Source organism: Canis lupus, chromosome 9 (genome assembly GCF_011100685.1).
Source record: "Canis lupus familiaris isolate Mischka breed German Shepherd chromosome 9, alternate assembly UU_Cfam_GSD_1.0, whole genome shotgun sequence".
NCBI lineage: Eukaryota > Metazoa > Chordata > Mammalia > Carnivora > Canidae > Canis > Canis lupus.
The window spans coordinates 27066164-27080378 of record NC_049230.1 but is presented as its reverse complement, the minus strand read 5'-3'; the positions used below and the strand labels follow the sequence as shown (position 1 = coordinate 27080378).

The 14215-nt window shown below is 40.2% G+C and overlaps 1 protein-coding gene across 3 annotated transcripts in view; it reads right to left on the bottom strand.

The window, feature by feature from the left end:
• Window positions 1-9454: 9454 nt before the first annotated feature.
• The window catches only part of UTP18 (UTP18 small subunit processome component), a 42436-nt gene continuing 37675 nt past the window's right edge, over window positions 9455-14215 (bottom strand). Inside the window, exons 12-14 of one of the 3 annotated variants that reach the window (XM_038547746.1) lie at window positions 11906-12048; window positions 10351-10389; window positions 9455-9597 (exon numbers count right to left, since the gene is read on the bottom strand). In XM_038547746.1, coding sequence (XP_038403674.1) covers window positions 10365-10389; window positions 11906-12048 — 168 coding nt within the window. In that variant the 3' untranslated portion in view covers window positions 9455-9597; window positions 10351-10364. Of the gene's footprint in view, window positions 9598-10350; window positions 10390-10412; window positions 11455-11905; window positions 12049-14215 lie in introns of those variants that run through there. The other 2 variants (XM_038547745.1, XM_038547747.1) reach the window with 2 other exon arrangements.

The following is a 14215-nucleotide window of genomic DNA, read 5'->3' as shown; positions in this document are numbered from 1 at the left end:
AGCAACCAGAGTGCATGGTCCTGAAATAGAATTCTCATTCAAAGAAAGCGGTGAGTCTCAGAGCAGTGATGTTCCTTCCAGGTCTGGAGCAAGATGAACGTGAAACATCCTGTCATACCAAATAGCGATGAAACAATTTTAAAAACCACTAGAGCAAACAACAACAACAAAAAACCACTAGAGCATGTCTAAAAATTCTAAAAAACAAAAAATCAGAAAAAAAAAAAAAACAGGAGAGCTTGTCTAAAGGACTCAGAAAGAAACTTGAAGAAGCTTCCACTGACCTGAGACAATAAATGCAATGAATTAAAACCCATCAAATATATTTAAATCCATAGGTTTGTAAATATATTTTTTTAAAAAAAATGGAAACCATCGGAGGATAGTTAGGAAATTAACTTGTCTTGAAAACTGGTCAGTAGAGGGAAATAATCAGCATTTATCCTGCCATTCCTATATGACTGGTTACCAACACTTGGTAACCAAATGATAAATGAGCGTATCTCTCTATAAAAGTATTCCAACTAATAAATGAAAAAGAAACGATGGAATTAGAGTATTACCATTTTGCAACCTTAATGAACTTAACGCATCCAAAGAAAGACCAGCAGGGATATGCTTGACTCTACCACAAGCATCCCACCCACAAAGCCCAGACTGCAGAACTCTGCCAGTCAAATGGTTGGAATTCTTCAACAGATAAATTGTGAAGGAAAGAAAGAGGACGAATAAGGAATTTACAGATTGAAAGACACTTATAAGAACTATCACATTTTTTTATGCCAATATTGTCCGGGAGCACACATTTGCATAACAGAATGAAAAAAAGCAAAGTGGCTACTACGCAAATCAGGAGAGTGGGGTTTGGATGGGGACAGTGCACATGGAGGGGTCCCCGGAGCAGGGCCAGAATTCGATTTCTTGATCTGAGCAGTGTTGATGTTATAATAAGTCATTGAGCCATGCTTTTGTTATGTGTGGCTTTTTGTATCTGTGTTTTCTTTCTCAATAAAAAATTATGATATGCTTAAGTAAAGACAGTCAGTTGGGGATTTTCACGCAGGGTCGATGAGGGTATGAACTGATAAAGGTTTTTGTAAGGCAATTTAACCATATCTATCTATATTTCAAATTAATACTGGTCCCATGTGCTTCACAGGGTCAGAAGAAAATAAGATAATGAATGTGGCTCTGCATGGATAAATGTGAAGGTCTATAGAAATACCAGATAAAGAGGAACTCCGGCTAACTGAGCACCTGCTGAATGTCAGGGACAGGGCTATGGGAGGCGCTTTCAACACATCCTCTCACTGAACCCTTTACACATCTCTGCGAGATAATTATCATCGTTTCCAATGTGACAAAAAAGGCTCAGAGGGGTTCAGTGACTTACCCAGAGTCACTTAGCCAACAAGCGAGAGAACTTTTCGCTTCAGAAATTAGTACTCCAGAGTAAGAGAACAAGGAGACACCAGCATCTACCGTGTCAATGTATCAAACAATGAAGAAGGATGAAACCCAAGGCTTTTACTGAACACAATGCAATGTTCTTAGTGACATATAAAAGCGAGAAGCCCAGAGGCCTTGCATGAGAAGTTATCCTTTGCAGAAAGTGCAACAGTGTAAAATTCATTAGTATCTTTTCAGCAATATCATACATAATTTTTTTTACAATATCTGCTTTAAGGATTAAATGGTTCTGCAATTTTCAAATGCATGAACATATAGATAGGTCTTTGGAGGGACTCGAAGTAATTCCACTCAACAGACAACTAAATGAATGCCCAGCTGAAGATTCAGGGCATCCTCTGTATTGATGGACTTACCAGCCCCGTAACCACTGAGCACCCTTCCTGATCCCTCCTGAGACAGGTCTGCATCCCATCCTGGCGGCCACTGAGCCACAGGCAGAAATTTGGCCTTTAGGCCTCTGGATGTGAGCACCAGGAAGAATTCTGGCAAGAGGAGGAGAAGCCAAAAAGAGAGAGAATTCACAAACACGAATGTGGGTCATGTAGGTTCCCAAGGGAAGACCATTCGTTCCAAAGGCCACTCTGAGAGCAGAAAGAGCACTGAACTCAGAGTCAGGACACCTGGGGGCCTGATTGCCATTTACTGGATTTGTGACCTCAGATCAAGTCATTTAACATTTCTGAAACTGAGCCTTCCCGGGGTATAAAAGGGTTAATAGCACCTGCCCTGCCTACCTCTGGAGGCAGCTCTAGCATCACATGAGGAAATAAGTATAACTGGCATTTATTTGTTCAATGCTTGCCATGTGCCGGACCATGGGGCATGGCTTTGTTGCTGTAGTGCCTCCTAATTCTCCACCAAGCTCTGGAGTGGCTCTGCTGTTCTCTCTTTTTTATAGGGCAAGAATCTGAGGCTTGGAGAGTGTCAAAGATTTGGGCTATTTAAAAGCAAGTTGACTGACTCTGTGCTCTTAACTATGACACCGTACTGCCTCCTGGAGCACATCCCCAAGAAGGCCCCATGTCTTTAAAACTGTGCAACAGGGCACCTGAGTGGCTCAGTCAGTTAAGCATCTGCCTTCAGCTCAGGTCAGGATCCCAGGGTCCTGGAATCAAGCCCTGCATTTGGCTACCTGCTCAGTGGTGAGTCTGCTTCTCCCTCTGCCTCTCTCTCTCTGTGATCTCTCTCACTCTCACTCTCTCTCAAATAAATAAAATATTTTTTAAAAATCCATAGCTAACATTTAAAAAAATAATAATAGCAGTAATACAACTTATCAAGACCTTACTCTTGCTGGACTCAATGCTAAAGTGCCATATGAACATCATAAGCAAGTTATCCAAAACTTAGAAATAAAACAAAATGATTGCTTCATGCCCTTTAAAAGTCATGTTAGGGCACTAAGAAGAGTCACTGCAGTGTCCATTCTCAGCAAACATAAGGGATGACTGAGGCAGAGCGATCCAAGAGGAGGGAGAGGTCCGCGGGAGTCCCAAGAGCTTCTCGGAGGACCCAGGGTGCCACCTAAAGAGAAGCAGTTAGGGAATGCACAGGGCATCTTCTTCATAAGAGGTTGGGGATTCCACAGAGCATGGAGGAGAAGTGGCATGAGGTGGCTGGAGGGGCAGGGGGGAGGAACTCCTCCTGTCTTCCAAACTCAATTTCAACATGGCCTCCTTGGGGACCCATTAGATCTGGTCAAGCTCCCCCCACTCCCTCCATGTTCCCAAAGCACTCTGCCCTTCCACTTTGATCACACTGGTTGAACTGGTAATTACCTAACATGGGACTTTCCCTTCATGAGGGTGGGGACTGTATCTATCTAGGACTACTAGGAATCCAGGGTGAACAACAGAACACCTGACACACGCAGTCTCTCAACTGAGATATCCTAGGGGTTGGGAGGGGTTGGGGAAGGTAGGAGATGGATGATCTGAAAATCTAGATGAAGGTACCATAGGAGGAAGGAATTATGTTGGAAGAAGCAAGGGTTTGAGGAAAATAGCATATAAAATAACAGTATACCATCTTACTGGGAATTTTATTTCACTTTACTATGCCAAGCCCATGTATGCTCTGACGGGGAGGCAGGACCTACAATGAGGGAATTTTATCACTGCTTGGCTGTCAATGAGAAAATGCATTTGCCGGCTGCTGGCTGATTCAAAGTTTCACGGTTTATTCTCAACTCATCATCTATTTTAAAAACTACTGACTTGAGCTTCGCCTCCAGCTACCTATATATAGTTCATCTCTCCTTATGCCTCAGGATTCCCTCTTAAGCTCTACTTTACAATTTAACCTCTAAAATAGTCCCAATTCCAAATATTCTGACCTGCTGTCTATATAAACCATCAAAATACCTTAGAAGTTTCATCATTTCTAATTTCATATTATACCTCTAAGATGGCTTCTCATATCTGAGAGAGGCACAAAAATCCTTAGCCAATCCATGTATCTTGATTTGGGATTCTGGAAATATGCTTTTGGTCACATTTCCCCTTTGTTCTCTCTATAATCAAGTCAGACTTTTTTAAGCTTATAAAATTATGTATCTAATATGTGGAGAAAGCATTGAACTAGATGTTGAGTTACAAAGATGAATAAAGTAATAACAGGAGAAAAATGTGTTAACAAATACAGTCAGGAAGGAGGGAGGGGAGACTACTTTCTCTGAGGAACTAGAATTAACTTCTCTTAGACACAATGTGAATTATGTAACTTTTGCTCCTTTTCCAATGGATGAAATCAAAATACAGCACAAGCAAACTCAAATGATAGCTATCATTTTTCACTCATTACTCAATATCTAGTGGTAAGATTTTTATCATTGCCTGTCAAAGAGAAAGAGGGAAGTGATTCTCTCATTTACTGTCGGTGGGAATGTCATTGTCATAGATACTTTAGACCAGAATTTCTATCAAAATTTTTAATCAAAAATTTAAATGTGGGGACACCTGGGTAGCTCAGTCAGTTAAGCATCTGCCTTTGGCTCAGGTCATGTTCCAGGGTCTAGTCCCACATTGGACTCCCTGCTCAGTGGAGAGTCTGCTTCTTCCTCTCCCTCTGCCTGCTGCTCCCCCTACTTGTGCTCTTTCTGTCTTTCTCTCTCTCTCTCTCTCTCTGTCAAATAAAATCTCTAAAAAATATTTTTTAATGTGTTTAGCCGGCAATTCTACTTCAGGTATCTCTCGTGGAGAAATACACATGTATACAAAGAGACCTATATAAGGAAGCTACTTGCAGCATTGCTTACAATACTAAGACAGGAAACTACCCAAGTGCTTTTCAGTAAGACATACTATGCAAAAGTTACAAAGAATGAGCTAAGTCCATCCTATCACATCTGTCAGATAAGTGAAATTAAATGAAAATAGTTGGAGAGTATTAAAATCTGAGACCACTGGAGCACCTGGGTGGTTCAGTCAGTTAAGCATCTGCCTTCAGCTCAGGTCATGATCTCAGTCCCACATCAGGCTCTCTGCTCAGTGGGGAGTCTGCTTCTCCCTCTTCCTCTCCCCCTGCTTATGCTTGCTCTCTCTCTCAAATAAATAAAATCTTTAAAAAAGAAAGAAAAGTGGTGCTGAGCCATAGTCTGAAAAAAAGGTTTTGTTTCTTGCATCTGAACACAAATAATTCGATGACAAAAATAAAAACAAAAAACCTACTAGGAAGATACACATCCAACTATTTATTAATAGAGGTCCCCTCAGATATGAAGGGAAAAGACTTTCAATTTTTCTTGAAGTACATTTTTTCCAAAAAACATATTTGAGTATTTAAGCTAAAAATTGAAAAAAAAAATTACAGTTCAACTTTAGTAACCATACATGGCCTACACATTTGGATTCCAATTTCTCCAGTCTTACACCTCCATTTTTCCAGACCCTGATTCATTTATCTTTTTTCTCTTCACTGTGTGTTTTGGAAAACCACTTCAAACCTTCCATAAAAAGACCATATAAACAAAGAAACAAATGCAACAAAGGGTATAGGTACCATGATAGAAGTCCATCCTGCTAGATGCGCAGTGTTTGAAAGGGAGAAAAAGAAAAGGCGAGGAGGAAGCATCCGCAAGAACAAAGGTATGGGGGAGAAATTTCAAGTAGCTCAAGATTTCTGGAGCACCAGGTAAATGAGAAAGCTGGAGAGACGGGAAGAGGCCAGATAGATAATGGGCCTCTCTACCAAATGAAGGAGCTTGAGTATCATCTTGTCCATGACTGTGGTCACAATGGATTATAACGGCAGCAGCTAACATTCATTGACAGCTTGCTCTGGGCCAGGTGCTGGTCTAGCCTGATAACTGGTCCTGCAAGGCAGCTCAATTATTATATCTTTTCTGTAGATGGGGAAAGGAAAGGATTTGGGAGAGATGAGCTGTAGGATTTTAAGCAAGAGTAGTACGTTGAGATTTGTATTTTTAAAACACATCTCTATACATACTCAAATATTTACAGATGAAGTGATACATCTTGGCTTGGCTTCAAAATTACCAGAGAGTGTGTAGGTGGGGACATAAAGATTTCCAGGAGCTGATTATTGCCAAAGCTGGGTGATCCCTCCAAAGAGGTTTATTATATTAGTATCTCTCCTTTTGAATATGTTTGAAGTTTTCCATAATAAATGTTTTTTTAAATAAAATCTCTGGCTGCAATGTGAACATCCAACTGAAAAGCGTGAAGCAGGAGGTAATGACACCCAGCCAGGGGATTAACAGATGAGGGCTGATTAGAGCTGGGGAAGCAGCAGGATAAAGAAAAAAGGACTTTTTGCAAGAAAAATAAAATGGCTTAGTAACTAGTCCTTGTGGTGAGGAGAGAGAGAGAAAAATCTCAGGTTTCAAGTCAGTCTCAGGTACCTTGTTGAAATGACTAGGTTAATGGAGGAGCTGTTAACGTGACAGGGAATGCGAAGACAAGTTTGGGATAGTGAAGGGAAGGGTGTGGAAATGTGTTCAGTTTGGGATGTGCCAGGTTTGCTGTGGCAATAGGTTAGACCTCCAAACTGATGGCCTTGAGTATATATTCCCAAAATAAACATATTTGTTTATAGATGACCCATACGATCTTTAGTATAAATACATTTTGCACAGCGTGGGAGTTGTACTATTTCCTTCCCGCCATCTATTAGGGCTGTATACTGTTAGAGTAAGCACACCCTACTTTGAGAATCAGTGATCAATTTAAGGATGATGGCTTTAGAGACTGGGATGTTCAACCTCTCCAAAACTCAATTTATTTCCCTGTAAAAAGGAAGTCTCAGGGCGCCTCGGTGGCTTAGTCCAACTCTTAGTTTTGGGTCGGGTCATGACCTCTGGGTTGTGAGATCTAGTGCTGAGTCTTCAGGCTCTGTGCTCAGCTGGGAGTCTGCTTGAGGATTCCCTCTCTCCCTTTCCCTCTGCCCCTCCCACTGCTCACACTCCCTTTCTCCCTAAAATAAAATCTTTTTTAAAAAGCTGCAACTAGGGACACCTAGTCCCTAGTTGGGACACCTGGGTGGCTCAGCGGTTTAGCACCTGCCTTCAGCCCAGGGCATGATTCTGGAGTCCCAGGATCAAGTCCCACATCAGGCTCCCTGCATGGAGCCTGCTTCTCTCTCTGCCTGTGTCTCTGCCTCTCTCTGTGTCTCTTATGAATAAATAAAATCTTTTAAAAAGTTGCAACTATAAAAAAAAAAGTATCCCTTTCCTTAGAGGGACAATGAGAATTTCATGAGATTACATGCATATACTGATGTCAGCAAAAGTACAGTGTCAAAGGCTCAGAAATGCTATTTCCACTCCACATCCTACCTTCTCCCCACACCTCTTGCCCCAGCCCCCATTTCCTCAGGAGAATGGCAGGAGAGACAATCCTTGTGTCTCACGTGATTTTTCTTTGTGATGAATTTGGAAATGCATAAAATGGGATGCCTAGTAGCCTGAGCTAGCTGGTTGCAAGCGTGGTAGGCACTTCCTTTCATGCGCATTTGCTAGTTTCCATCCCATCCTCTAGCTGAAGTGCAGAAATGCTGGTCACAAGCCCTGCAGTAGGTCACCACATTCTGTGCAGACTTGATAAGGGCTCCATAGCCTCACCAGAGACTTACATATGCACACTTACATCTGGAAAGACTTCTCATCTGTAATTTGTTCAGACAATAACAAGAATTTCAACAGATTAATAATTCTTTAGATCACTATTAGTGGGGATAGGGGAGAGATGAGTGGGATACACCAAAGATTTCAGTTTGTCATCACTCCAAATAAACCTGAGTATATCCTGTGAGGCTCTGGACGGCAAAATATCACATCACAGCTCAAGATGCCCCCCCAATCCCAAAACAGACAGGAGCCACATTCATGCTATCGTAGCAAGTGCCAAGAGAGAACTGTAAATGAGATCATGACTGTGGCTCTCAACTCCTCGAGGACTTAGCTTGGCACTAGCTACACAAAGCAATGAGAATCTGACTCAAATTCCCAACTCCCATCGAGGGTAAATAAACATTCAAAGACAAGACACAGGTTTGGTAGCCTGTCTGTAGAGCAAACAGCACATTTATCTATCTTAGAGATCAGAACTGGGAATTCTTTGCTCTGCCCCTCGCAGAGTATAAAAATGATCTAGAGGTGTTAAAAAGTAGTTAAAATTTCAACTCCTACTTCCATCATTTTCTCTAGAATGATTAATTCCTGTAAATCCTTATACTCCTAGGAACTGAAAAGCATATGCAAAATAAGCACATCAAAGGCTTGGTATCCGTATCTGAAATAAACAATGATGCAGCTGAAGTTAAAGAGGAGGTGATGGTAAACAGCTATGAAGAGCCTTGCCTTTGATTACTTGCAGTCCAATGCTGCCCTCTAGTACTTCATGAGAGGAATAACATGAACACATCAACAGTTTCAGGACTGACATTTTTAGCATTAATATCTACTACGGAAGTTGTTGCTCAGCAAGGAGGGGACAGGTAGGGGCCTCTACAATTACACAGCCAATAGCCCACCTTTAATAAAAAGTGTCTTTTCAGAAAGATCCCAGCACACGTTAACACAAGACCTATTGGGCTGCTCTAGGTCATCACCAGTAGATGGCCTACAAGGACCTTGAAGACACTGAAGATGCCCTTCACTGAGCTGTTTGTTTGAAATACAGTTAAGTGGGATCCGTTATTTCTTTGGGCAGAGTCAGAGCCATTGTCAAAAAACTTCTTCCTCTAACCTGACTTTTCCAGGTGTTCGCAAGGGGGTGGGGTGAAAGTTCTTAGACCTACTTGATACTTTGCATAACTAATACTCCTTAAATACATGGTCGATGTCAGCATTCCCTAAGAAATGGTAGAGACTGGTTTAAAACAAAGTTACACTACAACCAAATTAGGCAACCATCAGCCCTGGAACCTAAATTAAATGGAACTTTTTTTTTTTTTTTTTAAGATTTGAGAGAACGAGCGAGCATGAGCAGGGGGAGAAGCAGAGGGAGAAGACTCCCCACTAAGCAGGGAGCCCAAGATCATGACCAGAGCCGAAGGCAGATGCTTAACCGACTCAGCCACCCAAGTGCCCCTAAATGGAACATTTAAATTGACATAATAAATATTTCTAGGAAATGGAGCGGCTAATCAGGACACATGTACCCCCATAAACACCAATGACAATTTGAAGTAATATGCCCAGAAAAGTCTTATTTCCATTATCACCATTCCAAGAAAACTTGGAAGTTCAAAATTAATTCCATGAGATCTCACTGCTCTCCTATCAAGCCAAGTGACCTCAATAGCTCCAAAGAGGCTCTGTTAGCTGATACACTGAAACACGGAGAGTTCTATGCTGGGAAAGGGGGAAATAGTAATTAGGATAAACTGTGAAGTAGGAGAGTATCTATCTGTATTATTTCTGGCTCCTGACAGGTGTTTCCAATCTCTCATGTTTAGTCAGAAAAGAAATGCATCCCAAACAGTGTGTTTGTGTGTAGGTGGGAAGGAAAGAACAACATAATTTTCAAACAAAAGTTGCTATTTATTAAGACATTGCTGTTAAATAAGCACAGCTGACTCAAATCATTATACATATATCAACACACATTAGAAAGTTTCTGAAAAGATATATCAGAATGGGCTTCTCTTGTGGCTCAACTGCATCTGAGAAAAGAACAAAAGAAATTATACATGATTTACAGCTGCTAGTCATCAACAAACATACATGCTGGCTCTATAATTTGGAGAGGCAGGACAGACCGCTTTTCCCCTCTTGGCTAATGTTTTGTTCAACAATTAAACCTATATGTACTCTCAAGAGTCTCCTCAATGTGGAGAGAACATGTATGAATCTCAGAAAAGACCAACTTAGTCAATTGTGATGAACAAGCCAATGCAAAGCTCAACCTCAGAACCACCACATTTCCAAGTCAAAGATCAAGCCATGGAAAAGGGAAGCATGTCCTACTATTTTAAATACTGGGCAGCAAAACTAAGGACCAGCCATTACCTAGCTCCATGACAAGCTACTATTTAAGTTGCCAAAGAGCAAGCCATTTTTAATCTCTCAAGAAGCATAAAAATAAGGGGGTTTGAGCCATGGAAACTGTAACTGTATCTGAAGATACTTCTCACTATTATGTCTATCCTTTGTGGATTACATGTTCAGTAATAATAATTTTGATGACCATTACCGAACACCATATTAGAAATCTGACCTCAGAATAAGAGCCCAATTGTGATTGGAATAAAAATTCCCAAGGAGGGTTCAAGTCCAACTAGGCTGTTCATGATCTACTTCCATCCTACTTCCCCACCCGAAGATACAGCAACCCAGGTACAGCTAAGGTGGTCCCTTTGTTAAATGACAGCAATGGATGTAACCTTTAAAACCTAGAGAATAAAAGATTTTCTTACTTTAAATATTCTCTTTAGAAGTCTGAGTAATGGTGCAACCTGAAAAAGTAAAAGACAAATCATCTAAACAACTGTGTGATTACCAGGAGTATTGTCAATCAGATCACGGAATAGCAAATAGGAAGATTTTCAGGGGGAAAAATTGTGATCGTAATCATTCTCACCAGGCAGCTAGGTTAAGACTCCTCAATCTGACATTCTGAAGGATCCTAAAGCTAACTCCTCAGATTTTAGTAAAAACATTACACTTGTGGGACGCCTGGGTGGCTTCAGCTCAGGGTGTGATCCCAGGATCAAGTCCCATATCGGGCTCCCCCCGCATGGAGGCCTGCTTCTCCCTCTGCCTACTCTGTCTCTCATGAATAAATAAATAAAATCTTTAAAAAAAAAATTACACTTGCTCCACAGCATCAGTGGGGGTCTAGGAAATACCTCATCAGTCGTACCCAACAGACATGTTAGTCCAACTCACTTGCTAGAAACAGTCTCACTAGATAGCAGTGCTCTCAAGAAGACCCTAATGCTTCTAGTGCTTAAACTTAGAGAAAAGAGGATGCAATTATAATAAAATCAAAGCTTTGGGAGAGAATTTCTAAGTGCAGTAGGAACCTGCATGCTTTTATAAAACTTGAACTAAAAGAACCACTCCAAAAATGATTGGGAAGGAGAATGATGAAATGCATCAATTTTCCAGGTGTATCCCATTTTCCTTTCAAAGCAGAACTTGAGATCATACTGTTTGCTATATCCTCTTTTCACAATTATCTCCTCAAAACCAATTTACATTCCTCCTTTTCTTCATGCCAGATTTCAGTATCTGAAGCATACACACATAAACATAGGGTCCTAAGCAATATTCACCATCAACTCAAGGGAGCAAGGACAGAGGCTGTGACCGAAGTTACAGGCTTCCAGTTCATCAGCTCCCCCAGAAGAGCCACCTCGTCACCTGTATCTTCTAGCAACTGTGCAATTAGAGTTTGTTTGTTCCCGCTTTATAGCCAAATATGTTGAGTGCAGAAAAGAATCTGGGCAGAGCATAACTTTTAGATCTCTCTATGGTTGATATCCTTATTTACAGCTAAGCTGCGGGGAAAGCAGTACCTTTTTCAAAAAAAAAAAAAAATCACTTAAATCTGGTGGAATAAATATGAATTATCAAATCGACAAGGGTTAATCTAAACATAAGGCACTAAGAAAGTGGCATTATTAAAGTGGCTACTCTTCCTCAAATTGACATTCTCAAAATATACCTTACCACTCCCCCAAATAAATATTTTTTTAATTAATAAATAAACCTCCAGGTGAACTTTTCTTCTAGTCACATTTTATGGTAGAAAGATGCATTTTGTTACACAATGAGGAGGACAGTCAAGTTAAATTGACAAGCTTAACTCTACAATTAATCATTTATGACTGTAGTTGATCAATAAGCTGTAGAATTAATAAACTGCATTTAAGTGTTGAAATGAGAATATAACAACAGTATCTCTTCATACTCTCAAAAGAAGGTTACAAGTATTTCTGACGTTTAAAACAGATAAATAACACCCACCTATATAGCAGGGCCTTGCCCTTTTCGTTCCCCAAGGCAAAATATCCACTTCTGGGAGAAAAATCCATGGTATGAACAAGAGAAATAGTCTTCTTTTTAATGACTGGGAAGTTTGAAAATACTGTACAGGAGGGAAGGTGAACCTGTAGGAAATAGTTCAAAACTTTAAATCACAATAACTGCAAACTCATCTTTCTTCTGGAGGGTATTATGCTGACTGAAGTAAGCCAATCGGAGAAGGACAAACATTATATGTTCTCATTCATTTGGGGAATATAAATAATAGTGAAAGGGAATATAAGGGAAGGGGGAAGAAATGTGTGGGAAATATCAGAAAGGGAGACAGAACGTAAAGACTGCTAACTCTGGGAAACGAACTAGGGGTGTTGAAAGGGGAGGAGGGCGGGGGGTGGGAGTGAATGGGTGACAGGCACTGGGGGTTATTCTGTATGTTAGTAAATTGAACACCAATAAAAAAAAAAAAATAAGAGATAACTTCTCTGGAAAAAAAAAAAAAAGATGACTGTTAAAAAAAAAAACTCATCTTTCTTAAATTTTAGGTATTGTCCACCTTTCTGATGGAACAGTAAGTTCATTTTGATTGTAGTACATATGATGTACAATTCTCTCAACAGAGCAAAGTGTTCTGAAATTAAAATTTGCTTTTCGATTTGCTTTAACTAAGAGAAAGGAGGAAGAGAAGAAAAGTGTCTCCTTGATACTTCTAATGCAGCATCTAGCATGGTGCTCTGCGAGATTCTGATGTTTGCTGAGTGAATGAATAAATGAACACACACACTAAAGTAGAAGTTCACAACGGTACCCATTACTGCTGTAACGTAATGATCACGGTAAACAATACTAAAATTTGGTCACAATTGTGACCTCAATTATGAAGAGTCTGATTTTATATAACTGAAGCCTAGCAAAGTCCTACCAACTATTCCAATATCACATAATTTCCTTTCTACACTTTTATTTTCAACCTATATAATGTATTCTTGGCCTTTTCCAATCTCCTCTGAAGGAAAACAAACTCATGAAAACCTGCTTCGTCAAGTGAAACTGTGTTCCAATTTAGACAGAGCCAAAAACTCACTTCCAGGCCTGACCTAAACATGGGGCATGGGGGCGGGGACCACACAGGCTCTTTCTCCAAAAGAGTCTACTTCAGGGGAAAATGAGCCTGAACCTAAGACTGATGCAACGAGTCCTCATCCGATTTGTGGATAAACAGAACGCTAGCACAAAAGCAGTTACCTGAGTAGACTAGGATTTTAACAACTCTCACTTTCAAATATTCTCTACCTCTTCTAAAACATACTGTACCTTCATATTCCAAGATATGCGGAGAGCTATCGCTCAGCTATTTATGTTGGTAGCCTGTCACCCTCCACATGTTTAGATGAGACTTTAAACCATCCAATCAAGGTTATTTTCATAGATGAGCCCCAGGTAAAACCTAGTGATATGCACATCTGTCTATAGATTTCAGTTAGTCACTTATTAGGCCCTATTCATTCTGATATGTACCTACTGACCGTTTTGTTAAGTGTAAGAAAGCAAAGTTCAAGGTGAATCTCCAAGCCACTTCCATTCTCAACTTTCCCAGAAAGCAGAGTCTTCCTGTGCAGCATAGCATCAACGCACAGACAGTAGTACTACTGAGAAGTGGTCTAGATCCATTACAGCCAAGAAGCTGGCAGTGCCTGGACTTAATCTTAACTTTTAAAGTTCTTAAATACCATTTTCTATATAGGTTCCTTGAAAAATATATTTTTAAAAAAACTAAATATTTAAAGCAGACTAGTTATTTCAGGAGAGAAGCCACAATGTGAATATTGCAAAATTTATTTACACTTACTTTGGGAATGTGGAAATTATATGAATTTTTGAAAAGTGGTTTGGCTTCTTGTATTTTGCTTAGGCTGTTCTAAGTTTGCATCCTCCAAGCAAGCACCGACTTTAAACAGGAGATCCAAGTCATTATGGGAACAGACCATCAGGAAATAACCATTTTCTACAAGTGCCAACTGTCCTATGCCTCACTTTTGTTTCCACCCTGTATGTCACCTGGTACTTTTAAACTATGCCCCAGATATTTGCTTATTAACTTTGCTAGCATGACTTTGAAGTCTGAGAAGCTGCTTTTCTGACTCTTCCAAAATGAAACACACCAGAACTGACCTTTCCACTTGAATAACTTCTTAAAGATAATTAAGCCATCCTCTTTATTTTCTAACCTAAATTGGAAAAAACAGTCTCCTAATTTGGATTCATGTAACTTTATACTTAGGTCAATTTCTTATT